Below are 26,102 nucleotides of genomic sequence, written 5' to 3' on the forward strand. Positions count from 1 at the left end.
TTCTCCCCTTCACCTCCTCCGGCTGTTTACCCTCTGCATTTAAACAAGCTGCCGTCATCCCACTCATCAAGAAACCAACCCTTGATGCAACCTCTCCTCAGAACTATCGCCCTGTCTCCCTTCTCCCCTTCCTCTCAAAGACTCTCGAGCGGGCGGTCCACCGTCAGCTCTCTGACTTTCTATCCCAACACTCACTCCTTGATCCTCTGCAATCCGGCTTCCACACAGCTCACTCCACTGAGACGGCTCTCCTGGCAGTCACCGACTCCCTCAGCTGTGCTCGGGCGGCCTCCCTCTCCTCAGTCCTCATCCTCCTTGACCTCTATGGAGCATTTGACACCGTCGATCACTCCATCATCCTCCCATGCCTCGCTGACCTTGGAATCTCTGGGACTGCTCTCGCCTGGTTCTCCTCCTACCTCAGTGACAGGTCCTACCAAGTGACATGGCAAGGTTCCTCATCCACCCCCCAACCTCTCCTCACAGGCGTTCCCCAAGGGTCTGTCCTGGGCCCGCTCCTGTTCTCTTCCTACACTCGCTCCCTGGGCCCCTTCATTGCATCCCATGGCTTCCCCTACCACTTCTATGCTGATGATACCCAGATCTTCCTGTCTTTCCCCTCTTCTGACCCTCTCATCCCCTCTTGCATCTCTGCCTGCTTTCCACCTGGATGCATTCGCACCACCTCAAGCTCAACCTCTCCAAATCGGATCACCTGTTTTCCCCCCCACTCTTCCTCACCTTCTGCTGACCTCTCCATCTCGATCCCCTTGGAATCCAATACACTTTCACCTTCTTCTTCCACTAAAAATCTAGGAGTCACCCTCGATCCTGCGCTCTGCTACACCCAGCACATCACCACACTGACATGCACCTGCAGATTCTTTCTGAGCAACATACACCGAATCCGTCCCTTCCTCACGAACTACTCGACACAGCTGCTCATCCAGTCACTGGTCCTTTCCCACCTGGACTACTGAAACTCCCTCCTGGCCTGCCTGCAACTACTACCCGCCCGCTCCAGCTCATCCAGAGCTCTGCAGCTTGTCTGGTATTCTCTCTTCCCCGATTCGCACACGCTACTCCACTGCTCCGCTCCCTCCACTGGCTCCCAATACTGGCACGCATTCGGTTCAAGACATTGACCTACTGCTGTCTCAACCACACTGCACCAAGCTACCTTCAGACACTCGTCTCTTCATACATTCCCTCCAGACCTCTGCACTCTTCCAGTACCAGAAGACTAACTCTGCCTCCTCTCCACTCTCCTTGCTCCAGAGCCCACTCCTTCTCATCCCTGGCCCCTAAATGGTTGAACGACCTTCCCACCAAAGTCAAAACAGCAGAGTCCTTGACCTCATTCCGGCGCTTACTCAATACACATCTTTTCAGACAGTACTTATAATATTAGTCCTTTTAACCCCTGTCAGATAGCACTTCACAGATTGTTATTATGCTTCTTGCGTTTTTTAATTTGTTTCCTCCTTGCTCCCTTTCCCGTAGCCCCTGACTTTGACCCTACATCTTGAAAGCACTTAGCTTTTACGGTCCAGGATGTAGGACCTCACTTACTGTACTTGCCTGTGTAAATTGTAAATTAGAAGTTGTAAAATGTATTATATTTTGAATTGCTATGTTTTATGTTAACTGAATTTGTAATGACTGATGTCTTTATTCAACTGTATTTTTGCACTTATGTTGTAAGTCGCCCTGGATAAGGGCGTCTGCCAAGAATTAAAAATAATAATAATAATAATAATAATAATAATAATATTAATATGCTTTGACATGATCTACAGCTGCAGTTGTATGTTCAAAAAATTCTAATAGATTAGACATGGTCTGCCTTGTCTAAACCCGTGTTGACTATCTCCAAGAATATGGTTTTCATTAAGGTGCTCCTCTATTTTCTGTCTAATCATTTTTTCCAACATTTTACAGGTGATGCAGGTGAGACTGATTGGGCTGTAATTTCCTGGTTCAGTTTTGTCCCCTTTCTTGTGGATTGGTATGACATTTGCTGTCTTCCAGTCAGTGGGCACATCCCCTGTTCTAAGTGTCATTTGGAATATTTGAGTTAGCGGCCTATAAATATTTTCCCTCATTTCTTTAAGTACTGTTGGAAATATCCCATCTGGTCCAGGTGATTTGTTTGTTTTTAATTCTGCTAGTCCCTTTAGTACCTTTTGCCTGCCTGATGCTCAGGTTGCAGATCTCCCTAAACTAGTAGACGGGCTACTGGCCAAAGCCGGGGGGAATCCACTGGTCATGGTCCACATTGGAACCAATAACATAGGAAAAGGTAGGGCAGAGGTTCTGCAAGACAAATTTAAAGAGTTGGGAACAAAACTAAAGAGCAGAACCTCCACGGTAGTTTTCTCTGAAATACTTCTGGTACCATGTGCCAGGCCAGGGAGACAGGCAGAGATTAGAAATTTGAATAAGTTGTTGAAAGCTTGGTGTAGGGAAGAGGGGTTTAGGTTTATGGAGCATTGGCCTTTCTTCTGGGATAGATGGGACCTGTACAAAACGGACGGTCTACATCTAAACAGAAGGGGGGCTAATGCATTGGGAGAGTGTATGAGCAGAGAAATTGAGAATCATTTAAACTAGGAACCAGGGGGGCAGGGAGCTCTGACAATGGGAGATGTTCCTCTAAGGAAGGAAAACCAAGGGAAATCGCTAGTAGGAAAATCCTGAAATGTTTGTACCTCAATGCCAGGAGTATAAGGAACAAGAGGTTAGACTTGGATGCCTCAGTGCTGGCATGTGACTATGATGTTATAGGAGTGACATGGCTTACAGAAAATGATGGGGATGAACACAAGTTGAAAGTATACACACAGTTTAGGAGGGACAGGCAAAATTGAAGAGGGGGTGGGGTAGCACGATATGTGAAAATTAGATCCCAGTAATGGAACAGAATCTTTGTGGGTCAAACGTTTGAACAAGAGATCCGGAGTATTAGTGGTAGGAGTGTGATACAGACCACCCATCTCAGATATTCAGAAAGATGTTGCATTGCACATTGTAATCAGGACTGCATGTAGCAAGGATGTGGCTGTTATAATGGGGGATTTCAATTTCCCGAACATAGACTGGGAAAGTCCAGTTGGGACTTTCCAACTCAATTTGTCAGGGAACTAACAAGGGAGAGTGCATGCATTGACTTGATATTTACAAAATGACCAAGATAGAGTCAGAGGGACACTAGTCAGAGGGACACTAGTCAGAGAACCAATGGCAAACTGTGATCACAATATGGTTAGCTTTGGAGGCATTCTTTCAAAAAACAAGGTCCAAGTCTAAAACAGTGGTCTACAATTTTAGAAAAGCAAACCTTGAAGGTATGAGGCGGCACTTAGAAGAGGCAGACTGGACCACACTGGATACAGATTCAGTTGAAAATTGATGGTTATATTTTAACAATATTAAAAAAATTGAGGACCAAAAAACATTGGCCAAAATGGATGCAAAAAAATATCAAGTGAAAGAAAATGTTGTATAGAGCATACAAAAGGGAAGGAGACTAAACAAAATACAAAGAATATGTTGAGCTGCAAAGAGATCTTAAGAAAGGGATGGAAACCAGGAGACACTTCTTCACAAAGAGAGTAGTCACAATCTAGAACAAACTGCCCAGCGATAAGGTAGAAGCTGAAAATTTGGGAACACTTAAAAGTCAGACTGGATAGGATCCTTGGATCACTCAATTATTAATGGACACCAAACGAGCACGGTGGATCAAATGGCCTCCTCTCGTTTGTAAACTTTCTTATGTTCATATGTTTGTACACTTTCTTATGTCCCATTGTCAGAAGTCCCCGTCTATGGCAACTGTAAATCCTTCTATTCCTGTTCTTGTTTGGTATTTGAACCCTCCCTATACAACTGACAGCTTTTATTTTTTTCAGCAAGTTAAAGGACAAGTAAAATGGGTTAATTTGAATTAAATTTAAAACATACCATCCACAAAATAATACTTGATTAATATAGTACCCTTTATACAAAGGTTCTGAGTGCTTAAGAGGATGAAACAGACAGATAATACATGAGAATAATACATAAAATTATATAAGACATAACAAAAATAAAACAAAATTTAAGACCGTCAGAAAGCAGTAAATTTATGAAGTTTAAAAAAATGTTGCTTTATAGTAGTATGTTTTCAAAATGTTTTTAAAAGAACCACCTTAGCCACCTTAATCTCATCTGGGAGACTGGCAATAAATATCTACTACATATTCTGTCAATAAAAACAAAATAAAAAAGATTTGAGTTCATATAATTGAGTAATTTATTTCAGTTATTTATTTGTTTTTTATAATTTAAAAAATAAACTGTGGGAGTGGAGGTTGACAGGTTTCTGACACACCTTACAAAAAACACATCAGCCATCACTGTAATTCAGTATACATAGATTAGGGGTTTGTTTGATTATGGTTATTTACTTGTCATTATAAAAATGTAATTGTACAATATTTTCATAGGTAAGCAGAATTATGTCACATATTCAGTATAATTTTCAGTTCCAGAATCTGCATCAGACTGTGTTTGACTGCAAGGGTCAACTGATAAATATCCATATTCATTACTTTCAAAGTGATTTCTACATTAAAATGTAGTAAATATGATTTTATCTGAAAACATACATCTATCACAAAACCATTCAATCTAACTACATATCCTTGAGTTATCCGTCATTCCTTTTATTTGTTCACAACACTGGTACTTTGCATCTAGACTCTAATGTCAACATTCAATGCGGTAGTGACATCATAACTTGAGTAATACAGAGTTTTGAATTGTAAATCATATGACCTTATTTTGGCAAATATATACACAAATTCATATACCTTCCAAACTGAGTAATTTAGGATTGTGGTAAAGGACAGCTTTGAAGATCTGTGTTATACGACACAGGCCTGTGCTTAACAAAGTAAGACAGATAAAACGTCCATGCTGGAGACCCCCACAACTGACAAATGGTCTGCCATGTCCCTCACAGAGACACCAAATTCCAATTGAAGATTTAATTTGTAAAACACAGACATTCAAGTTACTTTATACATTCTATAGACCAGAGCAACAAACCCAAATACAAACTACATGCTGGTAACATAAGTGTTACCCAGTTTCTTCCTCAGTTTGATAACAAACCATAAAAGGTGACCTTAAACTAACTTAAATGACAATTAAGTAATTCTACTTTAGAACCAAAACATGGTCAAGTCTTAAAATTAACATTTGGTAAGAGAATTATTCATACATCCTAATTCATCTTCCACTGACATGGTCATCAGAGCAGCACCCCCTGAAATTCCAAGAAAACTAAAATTTAACATTACCGAAAAAGAACAACTGGCTTATCTGGTACCAACTGTAAGGTCATGTTTTGAGGGAACTGAACATGTAATTGATAGAACTAAAACTTGACAATATAGAGAGTTAGAAACTCCAGGTAACATTTGAACCATTTTTCACATTCCTCAAAGTCATCACACCCCCAATACACATTCTATAGGAATCAAAGGAGAGGAATGGCAAAGACTGCTTCGATTTGAATTTCTAGTTCATTAACCGAAACCTGACCAATCTGTAGTTTGGAAGGAAAGAGATTAGAATCTCGGTCTAAAATAAAAATAATAAAAAAAGTTTAAAATTTGGAGTGGAACAACCTGGGAGAAGAAACCAAGGTGACAAAATCCAGGAAGACTGAACCAAAACCTGAAACCTTTGCAACCGTCCTCAAGTTGACACAGTCTGCCAGCCCTCCCCGCTAACATCTGCAAAACTGAATCTCATTAAACCACACAGGTAGCAGATTTTGAGTACTAGTCAAGAACTAGGTAAATCACAATTACATGAAACCAGTTGTGTATGAGATCTAAATTGTAGGAACGGGTAGCATAATTATAATACTATTTTGTTATTTTACATGTTTTGTGCCTCGAAAAAAGTTGAGTATTGGATAGATCTCCTCTCACTCTTATTTTGATCATCATCCACCCTGCTTGTCTCTATCCTATCTTTGGAAATACATGTTGTCTATTTACATTTTTAATAAACCTATATCTTGTATAAAACAATACAGCCTCAAGGTTCATTCATTCAGATCAACCTCACCGCTAATCTGAATTCATATTAGTTGAAGTATTTTGGTAACTTGCGTATCAACCCGGTCTCGATTTCAGAGAACTTGACCACTGTGGGTTATATGTATCGGCGTCACTAGATAACAGAACTGTATTCTGCAATTATTATTTATTCTGATATCAATACCAGATAAGCAAGCCAAACTCCAGTTTAAATTCCTAGGCCAATTGAAAGTACTGACTAATAAAAAATTAAAAATAAAAAACTAATGATAAATTAAAACAATTTGATCAGTGCAACATTTTGTCTGTATCTTAACTGATCAGCATCCTTTCATTTCAATAGACTATTTACAGAATTATGCTTTCACCAATAATTCTTATTTTGTATTGTATTGTATTTTGTAATGTCGACATTACTGTGAACTCCTAATTTTTAAAGATCATGCTAATGTAAATAGTTTTTATATCCACTATTTGGATTCTTTTAATGTTATGCCATCTTATTTTCTAAAATTTATTTTTATAACAACTCCATTATTTTGGTGACTTCTTGTGCCTTGACCCTTTTCTTTGTCTCACTCCATATATATATATATATATATATATATATATATATATATATATATATATATATATATATATATATATATATATACACACTCACCTAAAGGATTATTAGGAACACCATACTAATACTGTGTTTGACCCCCTTTCGCCTTCAGAACTGCCTTAATTCTACGTGGCATTGATTCAACAAGGTGCTGAAAGCATTCTTTAGAAATGTTGGCCCATATTGATAGGATAGCATCTTGCAGTTGATGGAGATTTGTGGGATGCACATCCAGGGCACGAAGCTCCCGTTACACCACATCCCAAAGATAATCTATTGGGTTGAGATCTGGTGACTGTGGGGGCCAGTTTAGTACAGTGAACTCATTGTCATGTTCAAGAAACCAATTTGAAATGATTCGACCTTTGTGACATGGTGCATTATCCTGCTGGAAGTAGCCATCAGAGGATGGTTACATGGTGGTCATAAAGGGATGGACATGGTCAGAAACAATGCTCAGGTAGGCCGTGGCATTTAAACGATGCCCGATTGGCACTAAGGGGCCTAAAGTGTGCCAAGAAAACATCCGCCACACCATTACACCACCACCAGCAGCCTGCACAGTGGTAACAAGGCATGATGGATCCATGTTCTCATTCTGTTTACGCCAAATTCTGACTCTACCATCTGAATGTCTCAACAGAAATCGAGACTCATCAGACCAGGCAACATTTTTCCAGTCTTCAACTGTCCAATTTTAGTGAGCTTGTGCAAATTGTAGCCTCTTTTTCGTATTTGTAGTGGAGATGAGTGGTACCCGGTGGGGTCTTCTGCTGTTGTAGCCCATCCGCCTCAAGGTTGTACGTGTTGTGGCTTCACAAATGCTTTGCTGCATACCTCGGTTGTAACGAGTGGTTATTTCAGTCAAAGTTGCTCTTCTATCAGCTTGAATCAGTCAGCCCATTCTCCTCTGACCTCTAGCATCAACAAGGCATTTTCGCCCACAGGACTGCCGCATACTGGATGTTTATCCCTTTTCACACCATTCTTTGTAAACCCTAGAAATGGTTTTGCGTGAAAATCCCAGTAACTGAGCAGATTGTGAAATACTCAGATCGGCCCGTCTGGCACCAACAACCATGCCACGCTCAAAATTGCTTAAATCACCTTTCTTTCCCATTCAGACATTCAGTTTGGAGTTCAGGAGATTGTCTTGACCAGGACCACACCCCTAAATGCATTGAAGCAACTGCCATGTGATTGGTTGGTTAGATAATTGCATTAATGAGAAATTGAACAGGTGTTCCTAATAATCCTTTAGGTGAGTGTGTGTATATATATATATATATATATATATTTTTTTTTTTTTTGGCCAGTCAATGTACTCCTGGAAGGTAGATCGGATTAATGTGGTAAAATCTCTTGAACAAAAATGTCAAACTCTTTATGAGAAAAATATAGTTTTATTTTAATGCATTTCCCTTCACCACTAGTGACAGATTGTGGTCCAGGTCAGGCAAACTGTTATATTTTGACTTTATTGTATTTATGTATTTTACTTTGCTGTACTTTGTTGTATGTTTTCCAGTCTGTAAAGCACTCTGTGGCTACCCTGCGAAGTGTGCTATACAAATAAAAATTGATTGATATTGCTCCAAAAAACACTTTTGGTTTTGCCTGTAAAACACACAAGCTGGAGTAGTTTTGTTTCCTGTAAATCACCTACAATTTATGCTGAAAACGTTTGTAAAGCTCACTTCTATGGTACTGCAGCAGGTATTTGATGTAAAATGTGTACCTTGCCAGTTGTTGCAACAGATACTATGTTGTTTGTGCTGCAACTGCACTCTCTTAGTAAATCATCTACTTTTTCTTTTAACAGATATGCCATTGCAATAAGTATAGTCACTGTACCTTCACAATCTGAATGCCCAAGGAATCATCATCTGGGTTACTGCGGTCATTAAAGGCAAAGCGCATGGTCTTGTCCCAGTCTATGGAGATACTGTGCAGATACTGATCAGCAAGGGTCAACCAAACCTGGAAGAAAAATTTGTATACTAAGTTTAAATTACAACATTTTCATGATGACATAAACACAGTCCCATTTCTGGAACATGCTCCAGTTCTTGAATGGTTTAATATGAGAGTGGGAAAATACATTTGCTATCCAAATGCAAAAAAACAATATTTGAATTCACAAAAATATATTTCTTTAAAGATTCAGATGTTTCCACAATAAGTTAGGAACAATTGGATCTTGAATTAAAAAGGAAAGAAAGAAAGGTGGCCAAGCATATATATCACTACATGTATTTAATCCAATATTTGGAATTAGAAAAATTACAATTTGATGTAAAGTTTTTAGTAAATGTACAAAATTGACCTTGTGGAGAGATCACAGATCACAGAGATGGACATTCTTGGACAGACTATACCTGCCTTCCTATCTGTATTTCATAGAAAACAGTGCTATATCTGCAAACCTTATTCAATTTTATGCCATTTTTGTATTTGACCTTTGGAGAGGTCAAAGGTCATCATTGGACAAAGCATATAAGGATTCTTATTTGTGTTTGTGTAACCATAAATCTACAGTATATGGACTCATTATGGAGTTGTATTCTAATTATGCATTTTTGCTGAAAGAAAGGACCACTACAGATGCCACATTATGTGACCTTTATTACGGAAATGAATGTATAAATTAATATATAGTATTATACTATATCTACTTTATGTATATCAAGTTTTGATTTAATCTCACAAAATGTCAGAGATATCATTTAAATTGAGTTTCTCATCAATATCAGAAGTAGTTCTGGAGAAAAGTAATATGTTGCCAATGCAATCCTGGTTATCTGAAAAAGAGAATATTACCCAAAAGGGGATGGGACAGTGCACATTGCCAATGGGAACTCATGAATAATTAAAAAAAAAAAAAAAAAAATGTACATGGTCCCCATTAACTCTCCGGGGTCCACCCTTTGCAAAACATCCCGGGGGCGGGCCGAGCATTCTATGTCATATTACTCTAATCCTGTCTCCCATAGGTGCTCAAGGATGTCACTCCAGAAAACCACAAGTCTCAAGCTTTTAAATGAGCCTAGTTACAGCCATTTCCGTATAAGCAGTGCTGATCTACCTCCCCTCCCCTGAAATGCATATGTGAGGAGAGAGGGGGGCTGCATTCTATGCCCTGTTACCCAAATCCAGGAAATCTTTCTTTTTCTGTAGCTGTAGCTTTCCAATGATACCAAACACGCCTATATCCGAGCAGGATAGGCTGCGTGTTTGTGTGAGAGCTCACAGATCGCACTTAGGGAAGCAAGGTGCATACAGAAAAGACGCGATTTTCAGACAGAGCAGAAAGACGCGATACAGCAAGAAAACCAAATGCAAAGCAGAAAAATTGAATCAGACACAAAAAATAAAACACCTTACCCTTTGAAAATAAATCACAGATGCTGATTCTGTTTACAAAACTATGAAAGCCTCAGACAGTGCATACTGTATTAGAATAAAACTTTGTGGCTGGAATGAGTACCACAACAGTAAATAATTGCCTGTCTCTATGTAAGGCCTAAAGTGAAAATATTCAAAAGCCAAATGTTTGGAATTCTGTTTCCCAGTTTAGTACTTTTTTTATTTGTTTATAGTTATACCGGGTGGTGGTAGTCTAATATAAATGGCTGTAATTTCTGTTCTGGAGGTCAGATTTGACTTCTTTTTTTACAGAAGTTCATAAGACTTTGAAGTTTTACTGTCCAGTGTCAAAAGTCTGCCTGGAGCACTAAAAAAAGTATTATACTGACCATAAATTCACTTTTTTCTTATAAGTGCTTTTGTTTTTCTTCACTTTTTTGATTTCTTTATTAACAAACAATTATCTGTGTTATTTTCTGAATCTCCAGCTTGTGCCGAGTGTTTCCATATAAGACACTTGGCTCTAGCCCCTGTAGTTACAGAATTGTAAGTAAAAATATGACAACAGTAAAATCAGGCGAAAATGGGGTGACCTCAGAGGGTTATCCAAGGATCCTATCTAGTAAATTCATTCAAAAATAGTCAGCTTCAACCACATCGCTGGGGAGTTTGTTCCAGATTGTAACGATTCTTTGTGTGAAGAAGTGTGTCTGGTTTTCTGTCTTGAATGCCTTGAATCCCAATTTCCATTTGTGTCCCTGGGTCCATGTGTCCCTGCACATCTGGAAAAGCTCCTCTGGTTCGATGTGGTCAATGCTTTCATGATTTTGAAGACTTGAATCAAGTCCCCACATTGTCTTCTCTCTTCCAGGGTGTGTTGGTTGTGTTCCCTCAGTCTCTACGAGTATGACATTCTACATTCTTCTTCAAACCTGGAATAAGTCTGGTTGCTCACCTCTGAACGGCCCAGAACTGTACAGAGTATTCCAAATGATGTTTGTGTTGTACAGTCTTAACATTACTTCCGTTGTTTTAAATTCTACACTTTTGACCATATACCCTAGCATTTCATTACCTTTTTTATTGCTTCCCCATATTGTCTGGGGAGTCCACATAAACTTCTAGGTCTTCCTCAAGCGTAACTTCTTCCAGTTCTATTCCTCCTATAATGTAATCATAGTGGACATTTTTGTAATACTTTGCACTTGTCTACTTTGAATTATTTCTGCCAGGTGTCAGCCCTCAACCTGAGCTGCCGAGATTGTATACTGATCCCTGTGGAACTCCACTAACAGCCTCACTCCAGCTGGAAGAAACTCCTCTTATCGACACCCTCCGTTTCCTATACATCAACTAGTTCATAATCCTCCTATTTATATTACCCTGAATACCTACAACTTCCAATTTTAGGATCAGTCTTTAATGCTGAACCTTATTAAAAGCTTTCTGAAAATCTAAGTATATCATATCATATGCTTACATGTGATCTACAGCTGCAGCTACATATTCAATAAACTATAATAAATTAGTAAGACATGAACTGCCTCATCTAAACCCATGTTGACTATCGGTAACAATATGGTTTTCATTAACATGCTCCTCTATTTTCTGTCTAAGATTTTTTCCAAAAATTGTATAAGTAATGCAGGGGAGACTGAGTGGTCTGTAATTTCCTGGGTTAGTTTTGTCCCCTTTCTTGTGGATAGGTATGGCATTTGCAGTTTTCCAATCAGTTGACACTGTTCTAAGTGTCAATTGAAATATTTTAGTTAAGTACTTTTGTAAAATCATTTTCTAAGATACTTCCTTTTTTAGTCTTTAGTGTTTTCACTTCCTCCTTTATTCTGCTCTTTGCATTAGTTGTTTCTTTCCGTGTCCCTTGTTGTTTTCCTGATCCATCTCTTAACATCTCTTTGCAGTTCTATATATTATTTTTATTTTGTTTTGCCTCAATCTATTTTTTATGCACTATACAACATCTCGATCTTCTTTTGCGTGATTCTATTAAACCATTTTATTGTTTTTGGCCTTCAGTTTGCTAAATTTTGGTACAAATTTCTCCTGAGCCTTTAGTAGTATATTTCTGAAATATAACCATCCATTTTCGACTCTGTATGCAGTGTGCCCCAGTCTAAGTACTGCCTCATGCCTTCAAGGTTTGCTTTCATGTTTCTTTTCTTATTCTTATTCTCATATTCAAGAATACTACTCAAATGGATGAGATACTGTGTACCCAAGAGAGACCACTGGCAGGGCTCAGGGAATTCAAATTCAAGGTAATAGCCTAGGAAGGGCCAGACCCAAAGTTGCAAATGCCACAGTTTGCCATTCACTTGAGACTGGAAAGCTGCCCACAGGGGAAGCTGCCAGGGGTCCCCGCACAACATGAGAACAAGAGATGAGAACCAACGGCTACGAGACCAACAAAGAGCGGCTAACGGCACAATTGCTCCTTCCATCCTGATCTTCTACAGCACTGCCAGGAGAAGAAGAAATGGAAAAAACACAGAGGAGAATGCATGGCCACAGCTGGGCCAGTGCATCCATCCCCAGCATACCTGTGCAGTCTTGGGGCAATGCATGGAATTTACTGTGGTGAAGAGAACAATGCTTGCCCTCCCAAACCAGTTCCAAATGTGCTGCAACTCCTAGGGATGAAGGCGCCACTCTGAGTTCAAGGGTCATCCCCTGGACAGGAGGTCTGCTGTTGTATTGGACAGGCTAGGAAGGTGAAGAGCTCTGACTGAGTGGAGCCGAATCAGCACGTGCCTGTCCCATAGGGCTGGCAACAAGTCCTGGAGGCCTAGTAACATTGCTCCTTAGAGCAATGTGGGGCTTCATTCACTCCATCCAGTCCAAGTCCTGGTAAAAGCACCTGCTGTGTCGGCGTAAGATTATTCTTCTCACAGTTCACCCACAGGCCCAACTCACCAAAATGGTGCAGGACCAGAGTTGTTTGAGTTCCTAAGTGCTCCCTGGGGTGGACACAGACCAAACATTCATCTAGATAGTTCAAGACACAGACCCCCCGACTCCACAGAAGGGCCAGCGTGGCATCCATGCACTAAGAGCATGTGTGAGAAGTGAGCGATAGGTTGAACGCACTTCGCTTGCAATGCATCAGCACTTCCTGTGTCAGATCTCAATCGTACATTTTTATTCTGGGCTTTATGTGTGAAAATAAGTAAATTGTGGTGTTAATCTTTTAACTTGCTGCTGTGAAGTTCGGATTCAGGGTTGAAACAAACAGGTAGGGGCCCAAAATAAATAAGTACAGTAACAAACCAAATTAAACCAATACACTAACCCTTTTCCTCCATTGTTTTGGAATTCCAGTGGGAAGCCTTGCCACAGCTTTGAGAGCATCATACCACTAAGGAAAAAATAATACAGTCAGTGAAAACAGTTTAGGCCCATGACACTTTTTATTTGATGTACTGATTTTCTAGCTTAGAAATCATTGTGCATGTTTAGATTGAATACATTCAATTTAAAATGCATTAAAATTTCAGTTTGTAATGCAACAAAATGTAACTGTCCAAGGTGGTGGGGGTGAAGGTTTTCATCTCTGGGGAGAATAATTCAGCATTTAAAATTACAATTTATTAATAATTACCTGGAGATATACAGCCACTTTATTGTATTAATAATGGTGATACAGATGTGTCATTAGCCTAATTTTAAGTATGTATTGCAGTACAGTGGGACACAAATTAGCAAATGTAAATAATACCTCATTAAGATGTTAATGTCTTTACTTTTAAAGTCAACTTTACAATCCCATCCTGTCTCAAAGTGTCCTGGTGACAAAATTACATAACAAATTTGGTATTACATAATGTCTATATATTATTTTGGCCAAAACCCTGCTTCTTGGTTGCAGACCATCTTTTCTGAAAAACCAAACAAACAGCTCCTTCCCAAAATATATCCGTGTTTTCAATGAAAACAAGGCTCTCAGCAGTGCTCCATTTTGGGGCATAGACAGTTTAACAAAATTTGAAAAAAATCAAACTAAGTTAAATAAAATGTTTCATGCTAAAATTCAGCAGCAGAAAATTATTGGCTTTCAAATAATACATATGTAACTGAAAATCTGTTTGTGTTTCTTATACAGCTGGATCAGCACAAGTGAAAAAAAATGAATGCTTAAGTTATGTTCTGGTTGTAAACTAATATTACTGGAAGTTCTATTAATCTTGCATTGAGAGCATAGCTTTCCAGTATCTGCCATTGTATGAGCTTAAAAATCAATTGCCCCATGTTGACTTTCTTATTACAGATCATTAAAAACATGATCACAAGCAATCATACTTGTAATAAGTTTTCTGAAATGCACTAAGTATTTTTGTATGAAACAGGACTCTTATTAAAGTCAAGAACTGACCAGTGTCAGTGATGCTGAGGTTCATTTGTCTTGAAACTATTCTGTGCAACAGTCACCTCTGTAGCTTACCAGGCACCTGTGAACATGCAGTGTTATCAGTTATTAGTTAGTACCAGATTAGCTGTAGCTTTGTTTTTTGAATTGACTCAAAATGTGAAAAGAGAATGGCTTTGCAGTGCATGTTTCAGAGGATGTCTGATATCTGCCTACCTCTTGTATTAGTACTAGAGTTTTAGCAGTAACCCACAATTATTAACATCTGGTTCTAAATAAGGAGGGTATAAAATAAAAATAATTGAAGGTTTCATATAATATAATAATCTTCAACAGAAAAATATTGTATAATACTAAATGAGGGAAAGTAATTAAAACATTTTAAAAGAATATCTAGTGAAAAACAAAAACAAACTAAACTTACCTGTTGAAATCCATTTTTGCCCAAAGATGGTTCAAGAGTAAACTTCAGTCTTGTATCAACTCCTGAGTACATAAAGTGCAATTAATTAATATTGTTTCAGAAAGTAAATAAAAATCTTAAAATCTCAGAAAATTGCACCACCATAATGACACCAAAGATAACTAACATTCCACTGTTATTTTCATACCCTTGATTAACTGTAACAAACAGAATAAATGCAAGTGTGCAATTTATAATAAATTAAACTATGTCAAATGTTAACACTAACCGCACTGCACAGAGCAAGATCATATATTTTAGAAATAATAGCATGCTTCAATTAAGGCAAAGGTAATTTTCCTCTATATATTGGGTGATTGCTATACTTGGGTTTTCTTGTATCACAAAAAGCTGAGCCTACCAGTTTCAACTATAGCATCCATCATCAAAAAATTCAAGGCTACAGGAAGAGTGACTTTTTTGCCAGGAAGAGAATGCAAGAAAATATTACAGCTATGTGCAGTGAGAACAGTTGTGGATTTCCAAGAGTCTGGAATCTTCATATCACATGCATCCAGGTCCAAAAGAAATAGATCAATTAAGACAAAATAACATGTTCTTGACTGAACATCAAAATCTTTAGAACTAGATGCAATTAAGCATTTCTGGTTTGAACTGGAACTGGAAAATTTTTGCCAGGAGACGTTGTCAAGAGTCCCTCCTGAGAAGTGCCAGAACTATAAAAAAAAAAGTCACAAAATGCAAAAAATACTGATTGCAGTGTTGTAAATGTTATATTTGCATTTTTTAAACATACCTTTGTAAAACATATGAGGGATGGATTTACAGTAAATCAATAATATCAAAATTAAACACAACATTATCCCACAATCGCTCTAGCTCCTCCCACAACAGGGGATGGACTTCACAATGGCCAGGTTTTACACAAAGCTCTGGAACGCACAGCACAACATGGCATGTATGGATGCTTAAGCCAGTGCAACCAAGGCATAAGTCTATGACCAAATCATTATTGATTAGCCATCAAAATATACTAATCTCAATCGAATAGAATTTTTGTAATATGAAATTAAAAAAACCAGTCCAAGCAGCAAGGGATTACAATACAAATACTGTACACCTTAATTGTCAAGGCTGTGAATAAATGTAGAGGGTGTGTGTGTATGTATAGAATATCAGGTTCTGAAATTAGAACCCAACAACCCTTCAAATTCAGATACATTTCAGCAGTGGGTTAATCTTACCCAGCGCTATGATTTCAATCAATGTGGAGGCACGTAATTCACAATATATTTGACCAATAAGAAAATAAGAAAATGTACATACAAGAAGGGGCCATTCGACCAATCATGCTCGTCTGGTGTCGATTAATAACTGAGTGATCCTAGGATCCTATCCAGTCTATTTTAAATGTTTCCAAACTTTCAGCATCTACAACATTGCTGGGGAGTTTGTTCCAGATTGTGACTACTCTCTGTGTGAAGAAGTGTCTCCTGTTTTCCATTTGGAATGCTTTGAAGGACAATCTCCATTTGTGTCCCCGGGTGTATGTGTCCCTGCTGATCTGGAAAATCTCCTCTGGTTTGATGTGTATGATGCCTTTCAAGATTTTGAAGACTTGGATCAAGTCCCCACGTAGTCTCCTCTGTTCCAGGGTGAAAAGGTTCAGTTCCCTCAGTCTCTCCGAGTAGGACTTTCCCTTCAGACCTGGAATAAGTCTGGTTGCTCTCCTCTGAACTGCCTCTAGAGCAGCAATATCCTTCTTGAAGTGTGGTGCCCAGAACTGTACACAGTATTACAGATGAGGTCTAACTAGTGCATTGTACAGTCTTCACATTACTTCCCTTGTTTTAAATTCTACAATTTTGACAATATACCCTAGCATTCTGTTTGCCTTTTTTATTGCTTCCCCACATTGCTTGGATGGAGAAAGGTCTCTCTCATGTGTTGCTTAATCTAGATCTGTACCTCCCATAGTGTAATTATAGTGGACATTTTTGTTACCTGCATGTATTACCTTGCACTTGCCCACATTGAATTTCATCTGCCAGGTGTTGGCGCACAACTGAATATTATCCAAGTCCCTCTGAATAGCCTGTGCTGCCAAGATTGTATCTCCTGAGCCACCTATTTTAGTATCATCGGCAAGTTTGCTAACTATCCCAGAGTCCAGATCATTAATATAAATTAGAAAAAGCAAAGGCCCTAGTAAGATCCCTGTGGCACTCCACTAACAACCTCAGTCCAGTTAGAAGCAACTCCTCTTATCGACACCCTCCGTTTCCTATACATCAACCAGTCCATAATCCATCTACAGCGAGGGAAAAAAGTATTTGATCCCCTGCTGATTTTGTACGTTTGCCCACTGACAAAGAAATGATCAGTCTATAATTTTAATGGTAGGTGTATTTTAACAGTGAGAGACAGAATAACAAAACAAAAACCCAGAAAAATGCATTTCAAAAAAGTTATACATTGATTTGCATGTTAATGAGGGAAATAAGTATTTGATCCCCTATCAATCAGCAAGATTTCTGACTCCCAGGTGTCTTTTATACAGGTAACAAGCTGAGATTAGGAGCACTCTCTTATAGGAAGTGCTCCTAATCTCTGCTCATTACCTGTATAAAAGACACCTGTCCACAGAAGCAATCAATCAATCAGATTCCAATCTCTCCACCATGGCCAAGACCAAAGAGCTGTCCAAAGATGTCAGGGACAAGATTGTAGACCTACACAAGGCTGGAATGGGCTACAAGACCATCGCCAAGCAGCTTGGTGATAAGGTGACAACAGTTGGTGCGATTATTCGCAAATGGAAGAAACACAAAATAACTGTCAGTCTCCCTCGGTCTGGGGCTCCATGCAAGATCTCACCTCGTGGAGTTTCAATGATCATGAGAACGGTGAGGAATCAGCCCAGAACTACACGGGAGGATCTTGTTAATGATCTCAAGGCAGCTGGGACCATAGTCACCAAGAAAACAATTGGTAACACACTACGCTGTGAAGGACTGAAATCCTGCAGTGCCCGCAAGGTCCCCCTGCTCAAGAAAGCACATGTACAGGCCCGTCTGAAGTTTGCCAATGAACATCTGAATGATTCAGAGGAGAACTGGGTGAAAGTGTTGTGGTCAGATGAGACCAAAATCAAGCTCTTTGGCATCAACTCAACTCGCCGTGTTTGGAGGAGGAGGAATGACCCCAAGAACACCATCCCCACTGTCAAACATGGAGGTGGAAACATTATGCTTTGGAGGTGTTTTTCTGCTAAGGGGACAGGACAACTGCACCGCATCAAAGGGACGATGGACGGGGCCATGTACAGTCAAATCTTGGGTGAGAACCTCCTTCCAGCCAGGGCATTGAAAATGGGTCATGGATGGGTATTTCCAGCATGACAATGACCCAAAACACACAGCCAAGGCAACAAAGGAGTGGCTCAAGAAGAAGCACATTAAGGTCCTGGCGTGGCCTAGCCAGTCTCCAGACCTTAATCCCATAGAAAATCTGTGGAGGGAGCTGAAGGTTCGAGTTGCCAAACGTCAGCCTCGAAACCTTAATGACTTGGAGAGGATCTGCAAAGAGGAGTGGGACTAAATCCCTCCTGAGATGTGTGCAAACCTGGTGGCCAACTACAAGAAACGTCTGACCTCTGTGATTGCCAACAAGGGTTTTGCCCCCAAGTACTAAGTCGAAGGGGTCAAATACTTATTTCCCTCATTAACATGCAAATCAATGTATAACTTTTTGTAAATGCGTTTTTCTGTTTTTTTTGTTGTTGTTATTCTGTCTCTCACTGTTAAAATACACCTACCATTAAAATTATAGACTGATCATTTCTTTGTCAGTGGGCAAATGTACAAAATCAGCAGGGGATCAAATACTTTTTTCCTCACTGTATGTATGTATGTATATATATATATATATATATATATACACACACACACAGACATGCTCAAATTTGTTGGTACCCCTCCACATAAAATGAAGAATGCACAATTCCCTCTAAAATAACTTGAAAATGACAAATGTAATTAGCATCCACCATTGTTTATTCCATATTTAATAGAAATTAGATTTTGCTTTTGATTTTCAAAATAATATTGTAAATAATAAAACAAATGAAAATGGCATGGACAAAAATGATGGGACCCAGAACCTAATATTTTGTTTGCGCAAATCACTGCAATCAAATATTCTGTAGCTCTCAATGAGACTTTTGGCCCACTCTTCCTGATCAAATTGCTCCAGCTGTCTCAGGTTTGATGGGGGCCTTCTCCAGACTGCAAGTTTCAGCTCGTTCCATAGATGTTCGATAGGATTCAGATCAGGACTCTTCAGAACAGTCCAATGTTTTGTTCTTATCCATTCTTGGGCACTTTTAGCAGTGTGTTTTGGGTCATTATCCTGTTGGAGGACACATGACCTGAGACTGAGACAGAGCTTTCTGATACTGGGCAGTATGTTTCGCTCCAGAATGCCTTGATAGTCTTGAGATTTAATTGTGCCCTGCACAGATTCAAGGCACCCTGTGCCAGGCACAGCAAAGCAGCCCCAATACATAACCGAGCCTCCTCCATGTTTCACTGTAGGTATGGCGTTATTTGAAAGCTCTTTTTTTTTGGTCAGCGAGCATAGCACTGATGTGACTTGCAAAAAAGCTCCAGTTTTGACTCATGTGTCCAAAGGACATTCTCCCAGAAGGATTGTGGCTTGTCAATATGCATTTTAGCAAATTCCAGTCTGGCTTTTTTATGTTTTTCTTTTAAAAGTGGAGTCCTCCTGGGTCTTCCATGGAGGCCACATTCACTCAAAAAGTGATGGATGGTGCGAGCAGAAACTGACATACCTTCACCTTGGAGTTCAGCTTGTATCTCTTTGGCAGTTATCCTTTTTTTTTTTTCCTGCCACTCGCACTATCCTTTTGTTCCATCTGGGGTCGATTTTACTCTTGCAGCTGTGCCCAGGGAGGTTGGCTACAGTTCCATCGACCTTGAATTTCTTTATAATAATTGTAATGGTTGTCACAGGAATATCAGTCTGCTTGGAGATGGTCTTGTAGCCTTTATCTTTACCATGCTTGTCTATTAATACAAGATTGGAGATGTGTGATAATAATTAAAGAAACTAATTTGTTTGGAATATCACTATAACCCAATTATGAATCTTTTCTAAGGGGTACCAATAAATGTGTCCAGGCCATTTTATAATATCTTTGTAGAATGAGCAATCATTCATCTCTTTTCACAGCTTCTTTGCTTTATTCTATAACATACCAAAGGCATGCAAGTATACATGATGCAATAGCTTTTAAGGTTTTCGTTACTCGCTGGTCACCATTATAATTCAATGCATATTATTTCATACCATAACAGAAGTGAAGAGACGTTATTAATGTTTTATATAAACTGTATTATGTTTTATATTAATAATAATATGCAGACCAAGCAAAGTAAATGTATTATGGTAGCAACAACCATTTTGAAAGTTGTTCAGAACATACCCTCTAGACATTCCTGTCAATAATAGAAAGGATCAAGCTGCAGAGAGAGAGAGAGAGAGTGCCCACAGCTGTTTGTTAAAAGTCTGTGGACTTAATCTTTTCTCCAGATAGGCAGGAAATGTTTTTGTTAATGAGCGATTGACAGTTGTTACATAAGATCCATGGGATCGGACCTTTCCTAGTATATCAAAGGAAGACATTTGTTCTTTGGATCCCACACCTCTTCTGAGGAAGACTTTACATTTACATTACAAGGGTCAGAAATCTGACCTCAAGATAACACTCTGGCAGACCCCCAGTGACAGACCCCGGCCACAGACCCACATGTCCTGCAATGTATATAAGGTTGACCACTTGTGCTGTTCAATAAGTCTCTGCTGAGGTAGAGTGCTTCCATGTCAGGCCCCTTCCAGGCCTGGCATGTTAAATAAATACAATTACCATCTATGCATCCAGACTGGGTTCTTCAAGAAGGTTAAACAAAAACCCAGGATATTATTTGTTACAGCTATTCAAAGCTGGCACCAAACATTTGTCTCATCCTTCTTTCTCCTCCCTCTTTTGTCTTTTTTTGCATGAGGGAAAAACATTCCCATTTTTTTTTTTTTTTTGGGAGCATGCGCTGTAAGGTGTGCTATAAGACATTCCCTCTATAGGCTACACAGACCCCCCTCCTACCCGTGATACAACAGAATAGTCTATACCCAGACCCACATTTATTATATTGTTTTGTTCTATACATTTGTTTATTTTCTCAGATTTATCAGACCACAGTATTTCAATGTGACAATGTCACAGAGTAATCTATTGGGTCAATCCTTGACCTTGAACCTTGATCCTTGAATAGATTTATGTGCTATTCATATGACAACATTGCCACACATCTCATCCAGCAGTTGAGGGCAATTGAGCAATAAGTAAGTTCTGTCAAGAATTAAGTGATCATGGCTGAGGCCCATGCACATGAGGCTAAAATTCTGATTGTCCAAGCTTGACATGAGTCGGGTAAAGACACTGGTTTGACCTATAGAACATCTCTGGTTTAATTTCTTCTGTTTTATCTATCCTGGTTTTCCATTTCTCTATACTAGCCGGCCTCTACATTCGAAGGTCGCTTCATAAACATACACTTTTACCCCGTGTTAGAGCTCCTGTTATGGCTCAACATGCCAGAAGCAGACCTGACACAATTTCTCTGATCCCACTATGAGCCGTGTGTCCATCTATAAAGTAATCATTAACCTCCTTTCCGGAGGCTACATTAATTATCAGTTTCTTCATGTATTTTGGTCTGTAGTTTCGTACCAACTACTCAGGATGCTACAAAGATCTACAAAGTCATGTTACCCTGTTTCTGTCTTGGTTCATTGTTTTTTGGATTGTATACTGCTATTGTCTTTTGGTTATGTCAATCAACTACTGTTCAATTAGCTACTGCCTTCTAGGATAGTCAATCAGCTAAAGGTTGTGTATTTTGGGGCACAGGTATTTGGTTGTGGACTTAAAACAATGTCTTTGATTACATCTGCTGCCTGAAGAATGCTGACCAACACCAATCAACACATCAAACAGAGGTCTAGATTAATTATTATGCATGTGGTAAATGTATTTTTTGTAACTGTATTGTAACGAGATATCTATCAGAAGTGATTCTAAGACTGCATCCATTGTCTATCAGACGATATGAAAAAACTTCTCCAACTCACATTCTGTTCTTCACTTTCTTCACCAGGTTAACCTGTATTTATTTATTTAATTTATTGTAATAAACCTGTTACATCTTGTTCGGTGTATCCTGAGAATTTACTTAACCACTAGAAGATCTTGGGATAATGTTATTACATTAACACTTTGACTAATCTTGGCCATAAAAGCCTGTAGCTCTTGCAAACTTGCCATTGACCTCTTGGTAGCCTCTCTGATCAGTCTATTTCTTGCTCTGCCATCCAGTTTGGAGGGATAGCTTGATGTAGACAGGGTTTTGGTGGTGGCAAGCACCTTCCATTTCTTAATAATTGTGTTGATCATGTTTCTAAAGGATATTCAAGGCCTATGATATTGTTTTATATCCTTCCCCTGATCTGTGCCTTTCAACAACTTTGTCCTGGAGATATTTTGAAAGCCCCATGGTGCTCATGGTTGAGTCTTTGCTTTGAAATGTACTACAAAGCAGATAAACTATAGAAACCACAGAATGTATCCTGAAATCACATTAATCACTACAATTAACAGAGTCCACTTAACTTTGTGTTTGATATTGAAGGTGATTGGTAACACCTGAGCTAACTTAGGATTGCTATTACAAGAAGGGTGGACACTTACCCAACCAAGATATTTCACCTTCAACCTATATTGCTCCACTGATAGATGAAGGCCTCCCCAAGATGTATGACTTCAATATACAGCTTTTCTTTTCCATGTAAAAGATTTCATATTCACATTTTTTATGTCATCATCTTCTAGGTGTTTATTAATGTTCTGATATGCATTCAATAGTTTCCTTTGTCCATCTTTGATATGTTCGTCTTTAACATTTTCACTATTTCTTCATCTTTCTATGTTTATATATAACAGTAAAATATATTCAATAGATTATTATTTTTGCTTTTGTATTTCACTTTTTGTTTATAGTAATACAAGTAGTATGAAATAAACCGTCAATGTGTCGATTACTGCTAATCTTGGGTAGCAATACATTGCACAAGCAATACAAGTATGTTTTTTTTAAGAATTTTCATAACTGCATTCTTGTAAAATATATATTAAAAGTATATGTTAAAATACTACTATTAGTACTTACGATAACAACACAAATGGTAGGATAGGCAAATATTAAACTGTAGTGGCCCAAACATAAAAATGGACATCATGGTGACTAAAACAGTTATATTGTACCGACATAATTGCATATACATGGGAAGAAAAGGCCTGGGAAGTAACGGAATAATAATGGGTAAAAAAGGCGTCAGCTTAAGCCACCCTGTTTAGTGCAAGCAGGCCTTGTTTGTACTGTAGCTTCTATTACATAATATGCTTTCAGAAATCGTCAAGCCATCTGCTGTTATTATATTCGAGCCAACGAAACATTTTGCTTTTGAGAAAACAGCAACGTTTCATCGGCAAAAAAATAAAGTGAAGCGATCTACACAGTATGCAAAGCCTCTGTAATAGTATATGTCGTAGTTGCTGTCCTGCACATGGGTGCTGATTTTTAATCCCTTCCCAACCATTGTTTCATTTAGCACATAGCTCAGACAGAATACGTTAACTGTTCATAGTAACTAATAAACACAACACTGTATACGACATTTAACCACACTGAAGATACTTCACTTACACGTCTCGCAGATTAGCTCCGTATAGCCCATGGAGCAGCCATGAGCCTACTGCATTTTTGTCTGCAAAAGTATTTGCAATTTCAAATTGCTGGCACAACCGATTATTTTTCAGTAGATTCAGTGTTGTATCGTCCTAATGTACTGTAATAAATACTATACAACCTGGATCTGTTTCAGTCATGTTTTCTGTTTCAGCGAATTGGATTCTCGAAGTCACCATCCAAGGAAGGCTACGTTTACTTCCTATACAGCCAAACCTGTTATTTGTCGCTCCGTTCTTCCGGTAGAAAGGATTCGAAGAGTATCTGAACCATTTAGTGTTAAGTACCTTTAACCAATTCGTTTGGGATGCATAGCAATATGCTATTAGTTTAAACAATGCATACACAAACGGACTAGTAAATGTAAAAAACATTAAAACAAAAACAGGATTATAGCATAAACACACTTATAATATACATGCATGTGTACATAAACGCATAGAATAAAAAATTGTAATGGATTCAGTCACCAAACATAACGCACTACTGTGCTACCCTAGTGATTAAAACCGCAGTTTTACTTAGCCATGTATTCTATAAACTGATTATAAATAAACATTGTTAAAATTATAAAAAAATAAAAATAAACAGGACGTATACATGCAGGCCAAATAAGATATCACCTGGTTCTAAAGTGCAAAGCAGTCTTGGAGCACTTCTGGAAATGCAATTCCGCTTCTTCAGGACATTGCTGATTACATTACTAACGCCTCCAGAATTTTGTCTTTTTAAACAACTTCTTGACCTTTTTGAGGTGGTTAGCCTGTCTTGCTTCATCGGTAGAATACAAATAAAATGTGAAGCCTACGGTAGATTCTCTGTTCCACAAAGCAGTTGTTCTTGCTCCTTTTAAAATAATAAAATAAAATATAAATTAATTAACTGGTGGATTCATTTCGAATCGACACCTCTTGCCAACATAAGGCTGAATAAATCTATCCCGGGGTAATATGTTTAGTATTAAATGCAACGTTTTTTGATTATTTTATATATTATTATTATTTTAAGATAATAGTTTTATGATCACAGACGTCCCTTTCCGAATAGCATCTGCAGTGCAGCAAGGGCAGCATTACACGGTGATCTACAGACACACCCAGATTCACAGCGTCATGGAAAGAGGTAGGAGTCATGCGTGATAAGAGTAGGATGGATTTCTCTGAATATTAATGTTATGCCGCTTTAAGTATTGTAGTTCTGGATTCATTGTACCATAACTAAGATTAATTCTACTAAAAGATAATACAAGATTATTCAATACATTCATAGGGAATTAACATTTTCCACACATACATATGCATACATACAGATATTTACTTACATATATATATATATATACATACACACACACACACACACACACACATATATACAGTGCCTTGCAAAACTATTCAGACACTTGAAAAAATATCTTGTATTACTGAATAACTAATGTTAAATATAAATTTCGTTGTGAATTTTATTTGAAAACACTGAAATTCAAAATAAATTATTGCAAGGTGACTCTGGTTTTATGTTGGGAAATATTTGTAAGAAAAATAAAACTGAAATATGTTGCTTGCATAAGTATTCAACCCCCACATATTGATATCTGATAGAGCCACCTTTAGCTGCAGCTTTAGGTTTTTAGGGGTAGGTATGTACCAGCTTTCACATAGTGTTGGAGTGATTTTGGCCCATACATCTTGGCAGATTTGCCCCAGGTTGTTCAAGTTGGTTGGATGACGCTTGTGGATCACAATTTTTCAAATACTGCCACGGATTTGCAATGGGATTGACATAAAGATTTGACTGGGACACTGTAGGATCTTTTTGTTCTTGAGTCACTCCAATGTTGCTTTGGCCTTGTGCATGATATCGTTCTACTGAAATGTGAATCTCCTAACAAGCTTCAGTTTTGTAGCAGACTGAAGCAGGTTCTCTTACAGCAGGCGTGCCCCAGTCGATCGCAGTGCTTGCCAGTTGATCGCGAGATGATTTTTGGAAAAAGTATAATCAATATTCATATTATTATTTTTTTTTTTAACACTCATATCGATGCCCGTAATATATTCCTATTTTAATGTTCAACAGTCCTCCACTCACATAAATGCCTTGATTGATTGACAAACACTGACCAGTCCCTGCCCACTTTTTGGGTCAGTACCAAATATAATATTTAGCACAAAAAGAAGGGGCATGTGATGTGTTGCGTTCTTAAAGCGACGTGATTCGTAATTTCCACAGATTATTTATTTCTTGCTTGTAAAAAGACACAACAGGCAATATTAATTACCACAAAAAATATTTATATAAATCAAATTCAGAAAACTTTCTTTCTTCGAGTCTCCCTGTTAGT

General features: G+C 38.4%; 1 protein-coding gene across 3 annotated transcripts in view; it reads right to left on the reverse strand.

Annotated features, from left to right (window-relative positions):
* Positions 1 to 26,102, reverse strand: part of tbc1d30 (TBC1 domain family, member 30) — a 104,243-nt gene that overhangs the window by 64,741 nt on the left and 13,400 nt on the right. For 2 of the 3 annotated variants that reach the window (XM_066719441.1, XM_066719439.1), the window contains 3 exons: positions 14,880 to 14,941; positions 13,382 to 13,447; positions 8,563 to 8,688 (listed from right to left, as the gene is read on the reverse strand). In XM_066719441.1, coding sequence (XP_066575538.1) covers positions 8,563 to 8,688; positions 13,382 to 13,447; positions 14,880 to 14,941 — 254 coding nt within the window. Of the gene's footprint in view, positions 1 to 8,562; positions 8,689 to 13,381; positions 13,448 to 14,879; positions 14,942 to 24,387; positions 24,797 to 26,102 lie in introns of those variants that run through there. The other variant, XM_066719442.1, reaches the window with a different exon arrangement.

Source organism: Amia ocellicauda, chromosome 12 (genome assembly GCF_036373705.1).
Source record: "Amia ocellicauda isolate fAmiCal2 chromosome 12, fAmiCal2.hap1, whole genome shotgun sequence".
NCBI lineage: Eukaryota > Metazoa > Chordata > Actinopteri > Amiiformes > Amiidae > Amia > Amia ocellicauda.